Source organism: Miscanthus floridulus, chromosome 18, assembly GCF_019320115.1.
Source record: "Miscanthus floridulus cultivar M001 chromosome 18, ASM1932011v1, whole genome shotgun sequence".
Taxonomy (NCBI): Eukaryota; Viridiplantae; Streptophyta; class Magnoliopsida; order Poales; family Poaceae; genus Miscanthus; species Miscanthus floridulus.
In genome coordinates this window covers 9,929,958-9,945,119 of record NC_089597.1, presented here as the reverse complement: position 1 = coordinate 9,945,119, position 15,162 = coordinate 9,929,958, and the positions used below count along the sequence as shown (strand labels likewise).

The 15,162-nt window shown below is 39.3% G+C and overlaps 1 protein-coding gene across 1 annotated transcript; it reads right to left on the bottom strand.

Moving 5' to 3' along the window:
* Nucleotides 1-5,949: 5,949 nt before the first annotated feature.
* On the bottom strand, nt 5,950-7,254 carry LOC136523262 (uncharacterized). The gene has a single exon (XM_066517001.1). It carries the CDS (start codon nt 7,252-7,254, stop codon nt 5,950-5,952), a length of 1,305 nt encoding a protein of 434 aa, XP_066373098.1.
* Nucleotides 7,255-15,162: the final 7,908 nt, after the last annotated feature.

Genomic DNA, 15,162 nt, shown 5'->3' with positions numbered 1-15,162 from the left:
TATGAAAATTTTTCTATAACATAGATGTATGATTCAATGTTAATTCTTCCAATCTCGTGATTTATCGAGTTCGATTTTAATTATTACAATTAAATTTACACGATATGTACCTAATTTTCATAAAGAATGAAAATTTTGTGAAATATAGTAAATAAATCGAAATAAACACCATATTTTGGAATGGAGTACTAAATATCATATGTGGATAGAGAAAAAAGAATGAAGGGAAAAACAAGAAATTTGATTGAATTTTACCGAGTGTTGCGCCAATACACTCGGTAAAAGATAGTGTTTACCGAGTGTTGTGACTTACACTCGGTAAAACTTTATTATTACCGAGTGCAAATACTTCTACCGAGTGTGACACTCGGTAAACATTTTCGGTCTTTTTTATTTGCTATGAGCGCCTGATGGGCGGAGCTGTTGTTACCGTGATGTTTGCCGAGTGTATGCTCATAACACTCGGTAAACATGTCATGCCGTGACGCCGTTTGGCGCACAGTTGCTATCCTAGGTGACGTGGCACCTCAATACCGAGTGGCTGTTTTTACCGAGTGCGCCCCTTCGGTAAACTTGTAGTTTTACCGAGTGTCTGAAGTTACCGAGTGTGCTGACTCGGTAAAGCGGTCGACTACCGGGTGTTTATGTTTTCCGAGTGTTGGCACTCGGTAAGTACTGTTTTCCGAGTGCCCCGACTTTTGACACTCGGTAATTGTCGGGGCACTCGGTAACTACACAGTCTCCGGTAGTGAAATATTTGGTCAGTGATACTAGCACCAGTTTTTACTGGACTGAAGTTTGTGTACAGTTACTGTTGGCAGTCCAAAACCCAGTCTCATTATTGAATTGTATCATCAGCCACCTTGGTCATTAGATGTTTCTTGGTTCCATTTCTGAACAGATTTAGGCAATGCAGTATCGCTGTTGTCAGTGGCGGATTCAACAGGGGGGGGGCTCGAGCCCCCCCTACCGATACCGGAGCCTGGGAGCGCCCCTGGAGCCCACATGAATTTTTAGGCAAAGTTCTATCGTGTAGATGGGGCTGAGACTTAAGATCGAACAGCAGTCGGAGGTATGTTGCTGTCGCACTTTTGTTCACCCCCCCCTAAAAATTTTCCTGGATCCGCCGCTGGCAGCCACTAAACGCGAGGGCGGACCGGCGGAGGGAGAGGAGATGCATCACGTCCCGGCAGCTCGCCGGCCGCGGCGGCATGACAGGTACAACAGAGGCTCTTCTTTAGCAAAAGGATGGTGTAGCATGCATGATATGTTGGAGAGTAGAAATACACTACTACAAAACAAGGATATTGTATCACTTTCTTGTTACATATTCATCAATATGTTCTAGTGAAATTTCATAGTAACACAAAATAGTGTGTTACAGACTTCGGTTGTAACACAAAACACTTTTTTTATAAAAATGTGTTACTAGCAATAATTATAGTAACACAAAATTAATGTTACAAGCAAAATGTTACAAAAGTGTACTATGTTGTAACACATAAATGGAACATATAAAATGTGTTACAAATATATACTTTGTAGTAACACAAAATAATGTTACAGTCCAAGTGTTGCAAAGAAACATATACATGTGGACCTTCCTATTCATAGGCGACACGAACATTGCACCTAGCTGTCGTCAAGGCTGTTAGGCAATCACGTCGTGGTCATCACCTGAGAACCAAGTAGCAATGAGATGCCAGATCACAAGAAGTAAAACAGGGAAGGAATATTGATATTTTTGACGTTGTTGCGTGAACCCACTAACCTACCACTGTACAAGTTGATCGAGAATTTCAAGTTTTTGGTTCACAAGAATACTAGTCAAATTTACAAAACATTGTCATGTAATATTGTTTTCTATGCTCAAAACCGGAGTGCAAACGTTTTTTTTGTGGTTTTGAGTCTAACAAAAAGGCTATGCAAAAATAGTCATGTATGGCAGCCACAAAATGTTAAATCTAATAAGTAATCACCCAAAAAAATGGTCTCAAAGTTATAAAATGCATAGAAAGGCCACGACAAAAGGCATTTCAGTCCGGACTTGATATTTGAGGCAATACGAAACATGTGCCATCACAAATGAAATAGGAAATTCGAAAACAGCCTCGAACATGTTTTGTGATAATATTCAGAATATCATGAACCATCGTCTAGGACATTTACATATAGAATGTAAATTATTAAAAGGGTTTGACAATAAAAGAAAAATGTATGCTCTCCAACTTCACATCCACGCATCCATCATACTTTAGGCTTGAACAAGGTGACTAGGAATGCCACATGACATTAGTAACCTGCAATTCAAGAAAAAGAAAATAGTTTAAGAATGTTTCTATACATTAATTGGAAAAACAATAATAAAGCTTCTAAAAGTAAGACAACATACCTGACTGATTAAGAATACTGTGTTAATATAGATGCAACTATTGACCAAAAGTGAACTAGAGTCACAACATGAGCAAATTTCTTCCAATGTAACCAAGACTTATTAGAGTGAGCATAAGAGAAAAAGCTTTCATGCATAACCATGGTGGGAGGTTGTAGGGTCCTAATACAACTGGCCAACAACTATGGGTAGAATTACACTTTCCATATGGGTTAAAACCATCTGTTGTTCCAAATCTCATGAGAAGAACAAAAAATCTTCAGCCCTACACAACAATGTTTGGGAGAAGAATTACAAATGAATAAGAATACTTTGCAAATTTAGCATGTACATGAAAAACTTCGGATTCAACTCACTGGGCAATGCTCCTGCAAAATGTTCGTATGTCAATTATCTTGTAAGTTTTAGAAAATCGATAAGGTATATACATGTTCGATAAGGCATAAGAATAAAGCGTTGGATAATTCACGAATAAGAATAAAGTATAAGAAGCATAAGAATTAGACTAAAGTGCATATTTATAATGTGATTTGAACTTGAAACTTTTTTTTTGAAACTCTGAACTTGGAACTTGAGAACAAGTAAAGTGCTATGGTTCGGATAGGATAGTCTAGAGCATGAAATATATAAAAACTGGAAAAAAGAATTCAAACCTAATTTTACCTTGTGCTTCCTGATTGTGACAGACTCTCCTCATCCCACTTAAATCATTTTCCCCTATGATTGCTTTGCTGTAAGGAGAAGATAATTTTGAAGACTCTAAGGTACAAATGACAAATGAATTTTGGATTATAGTTATCAGAATAATATATGCCTATCAAAGTTGTAAATCAAAATTAATTTATTTATGAGTAGAAAACTTGGAAGGGTTTGGAGCATACTGAAAGAAAAGTGGAATTAATATTTCAGTAAATACATATAGATAAAATAAGATGGACCACAGGATATGTAAAGTACTTATTTCTATACAGTTTGCGACTGTTATTCCAGATTAGTCATATTGCACACTAATCAGTATGTGAATCATGTTTCGGATCAATCTGTGACAGTAAGAACTTAAACGAGGTTGGAATTGAATATTACACTAGGAATTGATCATTCTTAAATAAATAAATATTATTATGAGATATTTATACCATTGCAGATAATTCCCTAGAGCCGCTGACACGAACTCTTCCAGAAACGTGATGTGCGCTCCTCCCCTGCCAGCCGATTTTGGCTAATTTAAGGTTCAGATGACCTTGGTGTGGCAGCGCTGCCAGGCACGTAGAGATTTGGTAGGATTTATTTATAGCAAACTAATTCTACGATCTGAGAAACGGGACTGGTCCTAGCCTCCTAGGGTTCTAGAGGTAGAAGAATGTCATTCAATACAAATGGGATCAGAGAGGAAGATCAAATTGTACGTACCTTACAAAGCGGGCATCCACCGTGACGGCCTGACAGACTGGAAAATTTCAAACGGAATCAATCGCCGCGGCAGGGATTTCGGCTCGCCAACTCGCCGAGCTCCGACGGCCTTGCTTTTTGCAAGGAAATATGGATCTTGAGTTCTTGACGGCCGCTGACTGGGGAAGTTGCTTTGCGAGGAATAAGGATCTTGCGGTGGAAACTTTGGTGGGAAAGGGAAACCAATCAACTAAAAAAATGGTGGGAAGCGATTACACTGGTTAATAAAATGGTGGGAATTATTCGGTGGCCAAATTAGATTGAATGAAATACTGAGGACTGTATAGATGATTTTTTTGTGTGGGAAACAATTCCACCGGTCAAAAATATTCTAGTTAAATATGAGGAGTTTAGAGATACGACGAGTTATCTTTCCAGAAAAAAAAACATAGCACAGTTTCGCTTATGTGGAAGAGGTGACCTTTTTTATTGAACATCATCGATCAGTGTTAGTAAAATTTCTTTTAAGAAATGACAATGTGTCGGTAGCAATCGAATAAATATATGTTGAATATACCTCCAAATTATTGGGTAGATGAAAAAAATATTGATGCAACTCTTTTTTAAGGAATATAGCTGTCACATAAATGTTGAACGTGTACAATGAAAATGTTGGGGTAGATAAAAAAAATATTGATACTAGTCTTTTTTTCCGAGTCAAGTCAGATTTACCTTAGTCTTTCGAATGTTTTTTAGAAAAAATAAGAACAATATTTCAAATAAATAAATTTAATCTTTAACTAAAACTAAAGTAATTAGTCATATTCAATTAATGTTATTAGTTATACAAAAATAATAATTTATTATTTCATATTAGTTAATTTTATTAGTCAATACTTTTAAATAGTTTATAGTGCTAAATATTATACCCGGCAGTGATAGGCTGCAAATAAAACTTCATGACTTTCTCATATAATGTTCGATGAAGACGAACTTTATACCAAAGTTGTAATACTTGACGAGATCAGTTCATACTTTTTTATTTGAGATATTTTGGATGTCCAAATATGCATCACAAGATTTTATAGAGTTAATACCAAATGAGTCCTTATGCTCTATGATCACAAGTGAGCGTGTAGTGGTAGGAAAGGATCTCGGATGGAGAAACAACAAACATAAAAATTATAGATTTGAAAAAGTTATGCAACTTTATAGTTCACAATTTTTTTATTTGAAGCCATTTTGATGTTGAGGTATTTGATTCACAAGATTTCATAGAAATTAATATCGAAGGACTCCATATGCTCTATAGTCATAAGTGAATATGTAGTAGTAATTAAGGATCATGGATGGAGAAGTGCACAAAACAAAAGTTCTAGATCTCAAAAAGTTATACAACTTTGTAGTTGACAACTTTTTCATTTGAAATTATCTATCGAACAAAAATTACATTTGAAGTTCAAAATTTTCAAACGACCTCGGACGGAGAAATGACTAAAACAAAAGTTGTAGACCTCAAAAAGTTATACAATTTTGTAGTTGACAACTTTTTCATTTGAAAGCATCTATCCAAGAAAAAATCACGTGAATTTGCTCACATTTGAAATTCGAATTTTTCAGACGACCTCAGATGGAGAAACAACCAAAACAAAAGTTGTAGTTCTCAAAAAATTATGCAACTTTATAGTTGACGACCTTTTCATTTGAAATCATCTATCCAAGTAAAAGTCATGTGAATTTCCTCACATTTGAAATTCGAATCTTTCAAATGACCTCGGATGGAGAAATGACCAAAACAAAATTTGTAGATCTCAAAAAGTTATTAAACTTTGTAGTTGATAACTTTTTCTTTTCAATTTATTATGGTCCCAAATACTTATTTCAAAACAAGATGAACATATATTCAAGCATCTGAAATATAGCAACTACATTATTGTTTACTTTTAAATTGAATGCCAAGTATCAAGAAACTATTTTTCATTAATATTTGTGTTATTTATAAAAATTAATATAATTGGCCACAATAAATTGATGTCATTAGTTATCAAAAATAAATTTCATTTATATATTAATGTTAATATTAAAATTAATAATACTCATTACATTAAAATAGACGAAACTGGCTCTGGTTTTTTTATAGAAAGACAATTCCTCGTATTTCTAAACTTCTAACCGTGGACGGTGGTGTCGAGGTAGGCGAAGGCGACTCTGGACCCGGACATGTGGTTGGAGGCGCCGGTGTCCATGATCCATCGCTTCGGGTCCGGATCGGGCTCCCCGTCGAGCGCGGCGAAGACCTTGCGCTCGGTGAAGTGGATCTCGACGGTCGATGACGATGAAGGTGACGGCGGCGGCGTCTGGTCGGAGAAGACCGGAGGCGGAGGTGACTGCTTCTGCTCCTCCTGGGCTGAGCCAATGGCCATCATGAGCGTGCCCTGCTCTTCTTCTTGGGCCACATGGGCCCGGTGGGCCGGCTCCTCCTTCTTCTTGTTGCGGCAGTCGCTAGCCCAGTGGCCTTTCTTGCCGCAGCGTGGGCAGGGAGAGTCCGGCGGCGGACGTGACTCGCCGGAGCTGCGCCCCCGTCCTCTACCCTGGCCTCTGCCACGACCGCCTGAGCTGGAGCCGCCGTGGGAGGACTCCTTCTTGTTCTTGTACTTCTCGATCCACTGCTCCTCCGTTAGGAGCAGCTGATCACTTGCGTTCCGCGGCGGCGTCGGTTCGATGTCGTCGGCCGCCTTGAGCCGGCCGGTGATCTCTTCAATCGACAACTGGGAAAAATCAAGAAGAGTCTCGATTGATATTACCAGTTGCTTGTACCGCGAGCGTGCGACGCGCAGGTACTTGGCCACCACACGAGGCTCTGGCTCCGGATCGCCGAGGGCCGCCATCCTCTGCGTGATGTTGGTGAGGCGGAGGGCGAACTCTTCGATGGCCTCGCCGGCGCGGAGTGTGATGCCCTCGTACTCCGCCCGAAGGGTTTGGGCGGTGGACCTCCGCACACGGTCGTCGCCGATGCGGAGTGTCTTGATGGCCTCCCAGGCGTCGTGGGCGGTGTCCTTGGTGGCGAGCACGGGCACCATGTCCTCCGGCACCGCGCTGCAGATGGCGTCGAGGGCACTCCGGTCTTCGTCGTACTCCACGATGTCGGGGTACTCGACGGCTTCCCAGAGGTGACGGGCCTGCAGCTTCAGCTTCATGCGCAGCAACCATTGGTGGTAGTTGCTGCGCGTCAGCTGCGGCCAGGTCCCGGAACCGCCACCTTCACGGACGATGCGCTCGACGACGATCTCGCGAGGCTGTCGGCCGCGTGACCGGCGTGGTGCCCGGGAGCGACGTGGGGAGCGGCGCGGTGAGCGACGCGGTGGTGAGCGTGACGGAGAGCGTGACGGAGAGCGGCGCGGCGTCTTGCTGCCGGAGCCCTCCGGCTTCTCCTTCTTCTCCGGGGTGTGGCCACGGCGCGGCGGCGAACCCATGTCGGCGCTGCGGGTCCTCACAATCTTCAGGCTCTGATGCCACTTGTTGGTCACCAGACGGCGGTTTACGCCGGCGGCGAGCTGCTGTGTGGCGAGGTGGATGAACAAGAAGAAAATGAACTGGACACAGGGAATTTGTGTTGCAAAGCGCAACGTTTTCTGATGCATATATTTGATATATAAAGGAATACAAACTGATCATGCCGCCCATGGCGCGCACGACGCGAGAGAGGTGCGCGTCCATCCCCACGCACGCACGACGTCCGGCCATGGCTGCATGTCTAACTACTCCTAAACCTGGCGCACGATCACCACAAGTTAGTGTCTGTGCGCATGCATAATCGAGTGAACGAAAACATGCTGCCTATCTATAGCACGTAGGAGTATCCAACAGTGCCCGCCTGCGATCGGTGCAGGGCAGAGCAGAAAAACGAAAATGTAAAACGTAAGTAAAGAGACGGACGGAACGACGCCAAGAAAGAATCGGTAGTAGTCGATCGATGCATGGATGATGAAGACTACTGGAGGGAGAGAGATCGATCTGCATCGGCAAATGCAATGCACAAGCAGTGCAGCAGCATGCATGCAAACTCACCGTCACCGAGGAAGCAGAGGAGCAGCGCCGCGGCCGGCGAGCTGCTGGAGACGTGATGCGCCTCCTCTCCCTCCGCCTCCTCTCTGCTGTGTGGCTACTTATATACCAGAGAGGATGATCAGAGGACGAGACGTCCACAGTGGATCATTTGTCATTGATGTTTATAGCGAGGTGGATCACAGCTGCGAGGCGGGTTCTATTGGAAGAACGAACAGATTGGTTCTTTGATGTTTTTGGGCGGCTGTCTGATCTGTGCCTGGATTTCTCGTCTCCTTGGTGTGGTCGGTTTCTCGTCTCCTTTGATGGGACCCTTCATGCAGGTGCTCCCAATCTTCAGCAGACTCCTAAATCAAGGTGAGCAGTTCAATCTGAGTTTTATGAAAAGGTGCTCTCGTTGCTGTGCTTTGGAATTCAGTAGTCCAGTAGTGGTTGGCGGGTGTGGTGTAGTTAAGTGCTGCAGTGCCTTTTTTCCTGTATTATGAATAGTCATGGTGGTAATGGAATGCTCTGGTTATCTGAATGTTGATCAGTGATCTTATGCCGGCTTACCATATTATGTCAGTTGTTAACCCACTGGCCTATACAGTTGAAAAAAACGGCTAAGTGTTGAATGCTTCTGTTTACCGAGTGCCCAGATCTACAGCACTCGGTAAACAGAAGCACCGCGGAGGTACTGTTCAATGACATGTGGGCCTGGTACATGTTTACCGAGTGCCCAGATCTACGGCACTCGGTAAACAGAAGCATGGCAGCCCACTGTGGCAGACAGGTGGGCCGTGGCTAACCTTTACCGAGTGTTTGAGGTCACACTCGGTAAAAGTATCCATTATTTCATGCAAAACAAAAAAGAAAAAATGCCAATTTAATCCTAAAATTCACCAAACTTTCACATGAACTATTTCATGTCATCTATTTACTATCTAAAAAATTCCAAGTTCAAATCATAATGTTGAATTTCACTCTTAATAGAAATCCTACTCGTCATTGTGAATGTTTAGCGTCTCTTTGGGAGATGTACCGGTTCGGCAGCGACGAATGTAAAAATACTTCCGAAACGTTATGAAAATTTTTCTATAACATAGATGTATGATTCAATGTTAATTCTTCCAATCTCGTGATTTATCGAGTTCGATTTTAATTATTACAATTAAATTTACACGATATGTACCTAATTTTCATAAAGAATGAAAATTTTGTGAAATATAGTAAATAAATCGAAATAAACACCATATTTTGGAATGGAGTACTAAATATCATATGTGGATAGAGAAAAAAGAATGAAGGGAAAAACAAGAAATTTGATTGAATTTTACCGAGTGTTGCGCCAATACACTCGGTAAAAGATAGTGTTTACCGAGTGTTGTGACTTACACTCGGTAAAACTTTATTATTACCGAGTGCAAATACTTCTACCGAGTGTGACACTCGGTAAACATTTTCGGTCTTTTTTATTTGCTATGAGCGCCTGATGGGCGGAGCTGTTGTTACCGTGATGTTTGCCGAGTGTATGCTCATAACACTCGGTAAACATGTCATGCCGTGACGCCGTTTGGCGCACAGTTGCTATCCTAGGTGACGTGGCACCTCAATACCGAGTGGCTGTTTTTACCGAGTGCGCCCCTTCGGTAAACTTGTAGTTTTACCGAGTGTCTGAAGTTACCGAGTGTGCTGACTCGGTAAAGCGGTCGACTACCGGGTGTTTATGTTTTCCGAGTGTTGGCACTCGGTAAGTACTGTTTTCCGAGTGCCCCGACTTTTGACACTCGGTAATTGTCGGGGCACTCGGTAACTACACAGTCTCCGGTAGTGAAATATTTGGTCAGTGATACTAGCACCAGTTTTTACTGGACTGAAGTTTGTGTACAGTTACTGTTGGCAGTCCAAAACCCAGTCTCATTATTGAATTGTATCATCAGCCACCTTGGTCATTAGATGTTTCTTGGTTCCATTTCTGAACAGATTTAGGCAATGCAGTATCGCTGTTGTCAGTGGCGGATTCAACAGGGGGGGGGCTCGAGCCCCCCCTACCGATACCGGAGCCTGGGAGCGCCCCTGGAGCCCACATGAATTTTTAGGCAAAGTTCTATCGTGTAGATGGGGCTGAGACTTAAGATCGAACAGCAGTCGGAGGTATGTTGCTGTCGCACTTTTGTTCACCCCCCCCTAAAAATTTTCCTGGATCCGCCGCTGGCAGCCACTAAACGCGAGGGCGGACCGGCGGAGGGAGAGGAGATGCATCACGTCCCGGCAGCTCGCCGGCCGCGGCGGCATGACAGGTACAACAGAGGCTCTTCTTTAGCAAAAGGATGGTGTAGCATGCATGATATGTTGGAGAGTAGAAATACACTACTACAAAACAAGGATATTGTATCACTTTCTTGTTACATATTCATCAATATGTTCTAGTGAAATTTCATAGTAACACAAAATAGTGTGTTACAGACTTCGGTTGTAACACAAAACACTTTTTTTATAAAAATGTGTTACTAGCAATAATTATAGTAACACAAAATTAATGTTACAAGCAAAATGTTACAAAAGTGTACTATGTTGTAACACATAAATGGAACATATAAAATGTGTTACAAATATATACTTTGTAGTAACACAAAATAATGTTACAGTCCAAGTGTTGCAAAGAAACATATACATGTGGACCTTCCTATTCATAGGCGACACGAACATTGCACCTAGCTGTCGTCAAGGCTGTTAGGCAATCACGTCGTGGTCATCACCTGAGAACCAAGTAGCAATGAGATGCCAGATCACAAGAAGTAAAACAGGGAAGGAATATTGATATTTTTGACGTTGTTGCGTGAACCCACTAACCTACCACTGTACAAGTTGATCGAGAATTTCAAGTTTTTGGTTCACAAGAATACTAGTCAAATTTACAAAACATTGTCATGTAATATTGTTTTCTATGCTCAAAACCGGAGTGCAAACGTTTTTTTTGTGGTTTTGAGTCTAACAAAAAGGCTATGCAAAAATAGTCATGTATGGCAGCCACAAAATGTTAAATCTAATAAGTAATCACCCAAAAAAATGGTCTCAAAGTTATAAAATGCATAGAAAGGCCACGACAAAAGGCATTTCAGTCCGGACTTGATATTTGAGGCAATACGAAACATGTGCCATCACAAATGAAATAGGAAATTCGAAAACAGCCTCGAACATGTTTTGTGATAATATTCAGAATATCATGAACCATCGTCTAGGACATTTACATATAGAATGTAAATTATTAAAAGGGTTTGACAATAAAAGAAAAATGTATGCTCTCCAACTTCACATCCACGCATCCATCATACTTTAGGCTTGAACAAGGTGACTAGGAATGCCACATGACATTAGTAACCTGCAATTCAAGAAAAAGAAAATAGTTTAAGAATGTTTCTATACATTAATTGGAAAAACAATAATAAAGCTTCTAAAAGTAAGACAACATACCTGACTGATTAAGAATACTGTGTTAATATAGATGCAACTATTGACCAAAAGTGAACTAGAGTCACAACATGAGCAAATTTCTTCCAATGTAACCAAGACTTATTAGAGTGAGCATAAGAGAAAAAGCTTTCATGCATAACCATGGTGGGAGGTTGTAGGGTCCTAATACAACTGGCCAACAACTATGGGTAGAATTACACTTTCCATATGGGTTAAAACCATCTGTTGTTCCAAATCTCATGAGAAGAACAAAAAATCTTCAGCCCTACACAACAATGTTTGGGAGAAGAATTACAAATGAATAAGAATACTTTGCAAATTTAGCATGTACATGAAAAACTTCGGATTCAACTCACTGGGCAATGCTCCTGCAAAATGTTCGTATGTCAATTATCTTGTAAGTTTTAGAAAATCGATAAGGTATATACATGTTCGATAAGGCATAAGAATAAAGCGTTGGATAATTCACGAATAAGAATAAAGTATAAGAAGCATAAGAATTAGACTAAAGTGCATATTTATAATGTGATTTGAACTTGAAACTTTTTTTTTGAAACTCTGAACTTGGAACTTGAGAACAAGTAAAGTGCTATGGTTCGGATAGGATAGTCTAGAGCATGAAATATATAAAAACTGGAAAAAAGAATTCAAACCTAATTTTACCTTGTGCTTCCTGATTGTGACAGACTCTCCTCATCCCACTTAAATCATTTTCCCCTATGATTGCTTTGCTGTAAGGAGAAGATAATTTTGAAGACTCTAAGGTACAAATGACAAATGAATTTTGGATTATAGTTATCAGAATAATATATGCCTATCAAAGTTGTAAATCAAAATTAATTTATTTATGAGTAGAAAACTTGGAAGGGTTTGGAGCATACTGAAAGAAAAGTGGAATTAATATTTCAGTAAATACATATAGATAAAATAAGATGGACCACAGGATATGTAAAGTACTTATTTCTATACAGTTTGCGACTGTTATTCCAGATTAGTCATATTGCACACTAATCAGTATGTGAATCATGTTTCGGATCAATCTGTGACAGTAAGAACTTAAACGAGGTTGGAATTGAATATTACACTAGGAATTGATCATTCTTAAATAAATAAATATTATTATGAGATATTTATACCATTGCAGATAATTCCCTAGAGCCGCTGACACGAACTCTTCCAGAAACGTGATGTGCGCTCCTCCCCTGCCAGCCGATTTTGGCTAATTTAAGGTTCAGATGACCTTGGTGTGGCAGCGCTGCCAGGCACGTAGAGATTTGGTAGGATTTATTTATAGCAAACTAATTCTACGATCTGAGAAACGGGACTGGTCCTAGCCTCCTAGGGTTCTAGAGGTAGAAGAATGTCATTCAATACAAATGGGATCAGAGAGGAAGATCAAATTGTACGTACCTTACAAAGCGGGCATCCACCGTGACGGCCTGACAGACTGGAAAATTTCAAACGGAATCAATCGCCGCGGCAGGGATTTCGGCTCGCCAACTCGCCGAGCTCCGACGGCCTTGCTTTTTGCAAGGAAATATGGATCTTGAGTTCTTGACGGCCGCTGACTGGGGAAGTTGCTTTGCGAGGAATAAGGATCTTGCGGTGGAAACTTTGGTGGGAAAGGGAAACCAATCAACTAAAAAAATGGTGGGAAGCGATTACACTGGTTAATAAAATGGTGGGAATTATTCGGTGGCCAAATTAGATTGAATGAAATACTGAGGACTGTATAGATGATTTTTTTGTGTGGGAAACAATTCCACCGGTCAAAAATATTCTAGTTAAATATGAGGAGTTTAGAGATACGACGAGTTATCTTTCCAGAAAAAAAAACATAGCACAGTTTCGCTTATGTGGAAGAGGTGACCTTTTTTATTGAACATCATCGATCAGTGTTAGTAAAATTTCTTTTAAGAAATGACAATGTGTCGGTAGCAATCGAATAAATATATGTTGAATATACCTCCAAATTATTGGGTAGATGAAAAAAATATTGATGCAACTCTTTTTTAAGGAATATAGCTGTCACATAAATGTTGAACGTGTACAATGAAAATGTTGGGGTAGATAAAAAAAATATTGATACTAGTCTTTTTTTCCGAGTCAAGTCAGATTTACCTTAGTCTTTCGAATGTTTTTTAGAAAAAATAAGAACAATATTTCAAATAAATAAATTTAATCTTTAACTAAAACTAAAGTAATTAGTCATATTCAATTAATGTTATTAGTTATACAAAAATAATAATTTATTATTTCATATTAGTTAATTTTATTAGTCAATACTTTTAAATAGTTTATAGTGCTAAATATTATACCCGGCAGTGATAGGCTGCAAATAAAACTTCATGACTTTCTCATATAATGTTCGATGAAGACGAACTTTATACCAAAGTTGTAATACTTGACGAGATCAGTTCATACTTTTTTATTTGAGATATTTTGGATGTCCAAATATGCATCACAAGATTTTATAGAGTTAATACCAAATGAGTCCTTATGCTCTATGATCACAAGTGAGCGTGTAGTGGTAGGAAAGGATCTCGGATGGAGAAACAACAAACATAAAAATTATAGATTTGAAAAAGTTATGCAACTTTATAGTTCACAATTTTTTTATTTGAAGCCATTTTGATGTTGAGGTATTTGATTCACAAGATTTCATAGAAATTAATATCGAAGGACTCCATATGCTCTATAGTCATAAGTGAATATGTAGTAGTAATTAAGGATCATGGATGGAGAAGTGCACAAAACAAAAGTTCTAGATCTCAAAAAGTTATACAACTTTGTAGTTGACAACTTTTTCATTTGAAATTATCTATCGAACAAAAATTACATTTGAAGTTCAAAATTTTCAAACGACCTCGGACGGAGAAATGACTAAAACAAAAGTTGTAGACCTCAAAAAGTTATACAATTTTGTAGTTGACAACTTTTTCATTTGAAAGCATCTATCCAAGAAAAAATCACGTGAATTTGCTCACATTTGAAATTCGAATTTTTCAGACGACCTCAGATGGAGAAACAACCAAAACAAAAGTTGTAGTTCTCAAAAAATTATGCAACTTTATAGTTGACGACCTTTTCATTTGAAATCATCTATCCAAGTAAAAGTCATGTGAATTTCCTCACATTTGAAATTCGAATCTTTCAAATGACCTCGGATGGAGAAATGACCAAAACAAAATTTGTAGATCTCAAAAAGTTATTAAACTTTGTAGTTGATAACTTTTTCTTTTCAATTTATTATGGTCCCAAATACTTATTTCAAAACAAGATGAACATATATTCAAGCATCTGAAATATAGCAACTACATTATTGTTTACTTTTAAATTGAATGCCAAGTATCAAGAAACTATTTTTCATTAATATTTGTGTTATTTATAAAAATTAATATAATTGGCCACAATAAATTGATGTCATTAGTTATCAAAAATAAATTTCATTTATATATTAATGTTAATATTAAAATTAATAATACTCATTACATTAAAATAGACGAAACTGGCTCTGGTTTTTTTATAGAAAGACAATTCCTCGTATTTCTAAACTTCTAATATTTAACTAGAATATTGTTCACCGGTGGAATTGTTTCCCACAAAAAAATTATCTATACACTCATATTTCATTCAATCTAATAATTTGGCCACCGAATTATTCCCACCATTTTTTAACGTGTGGAATTGTTTCCCACCATTTTTTTAGCTGTGGTTTTCCTTTTCCACCAAAGTTTCCACCGCAAGATCCTAATTCCTCGCAAAGCAACTACCCAGAACCCACTTCCCGAGTCAGCACGCAAAGGAAGGCCGTCGGAGCTCGGCGAGTGGGTGAGCCGAAATCCCTGCCACAACGATTGAGT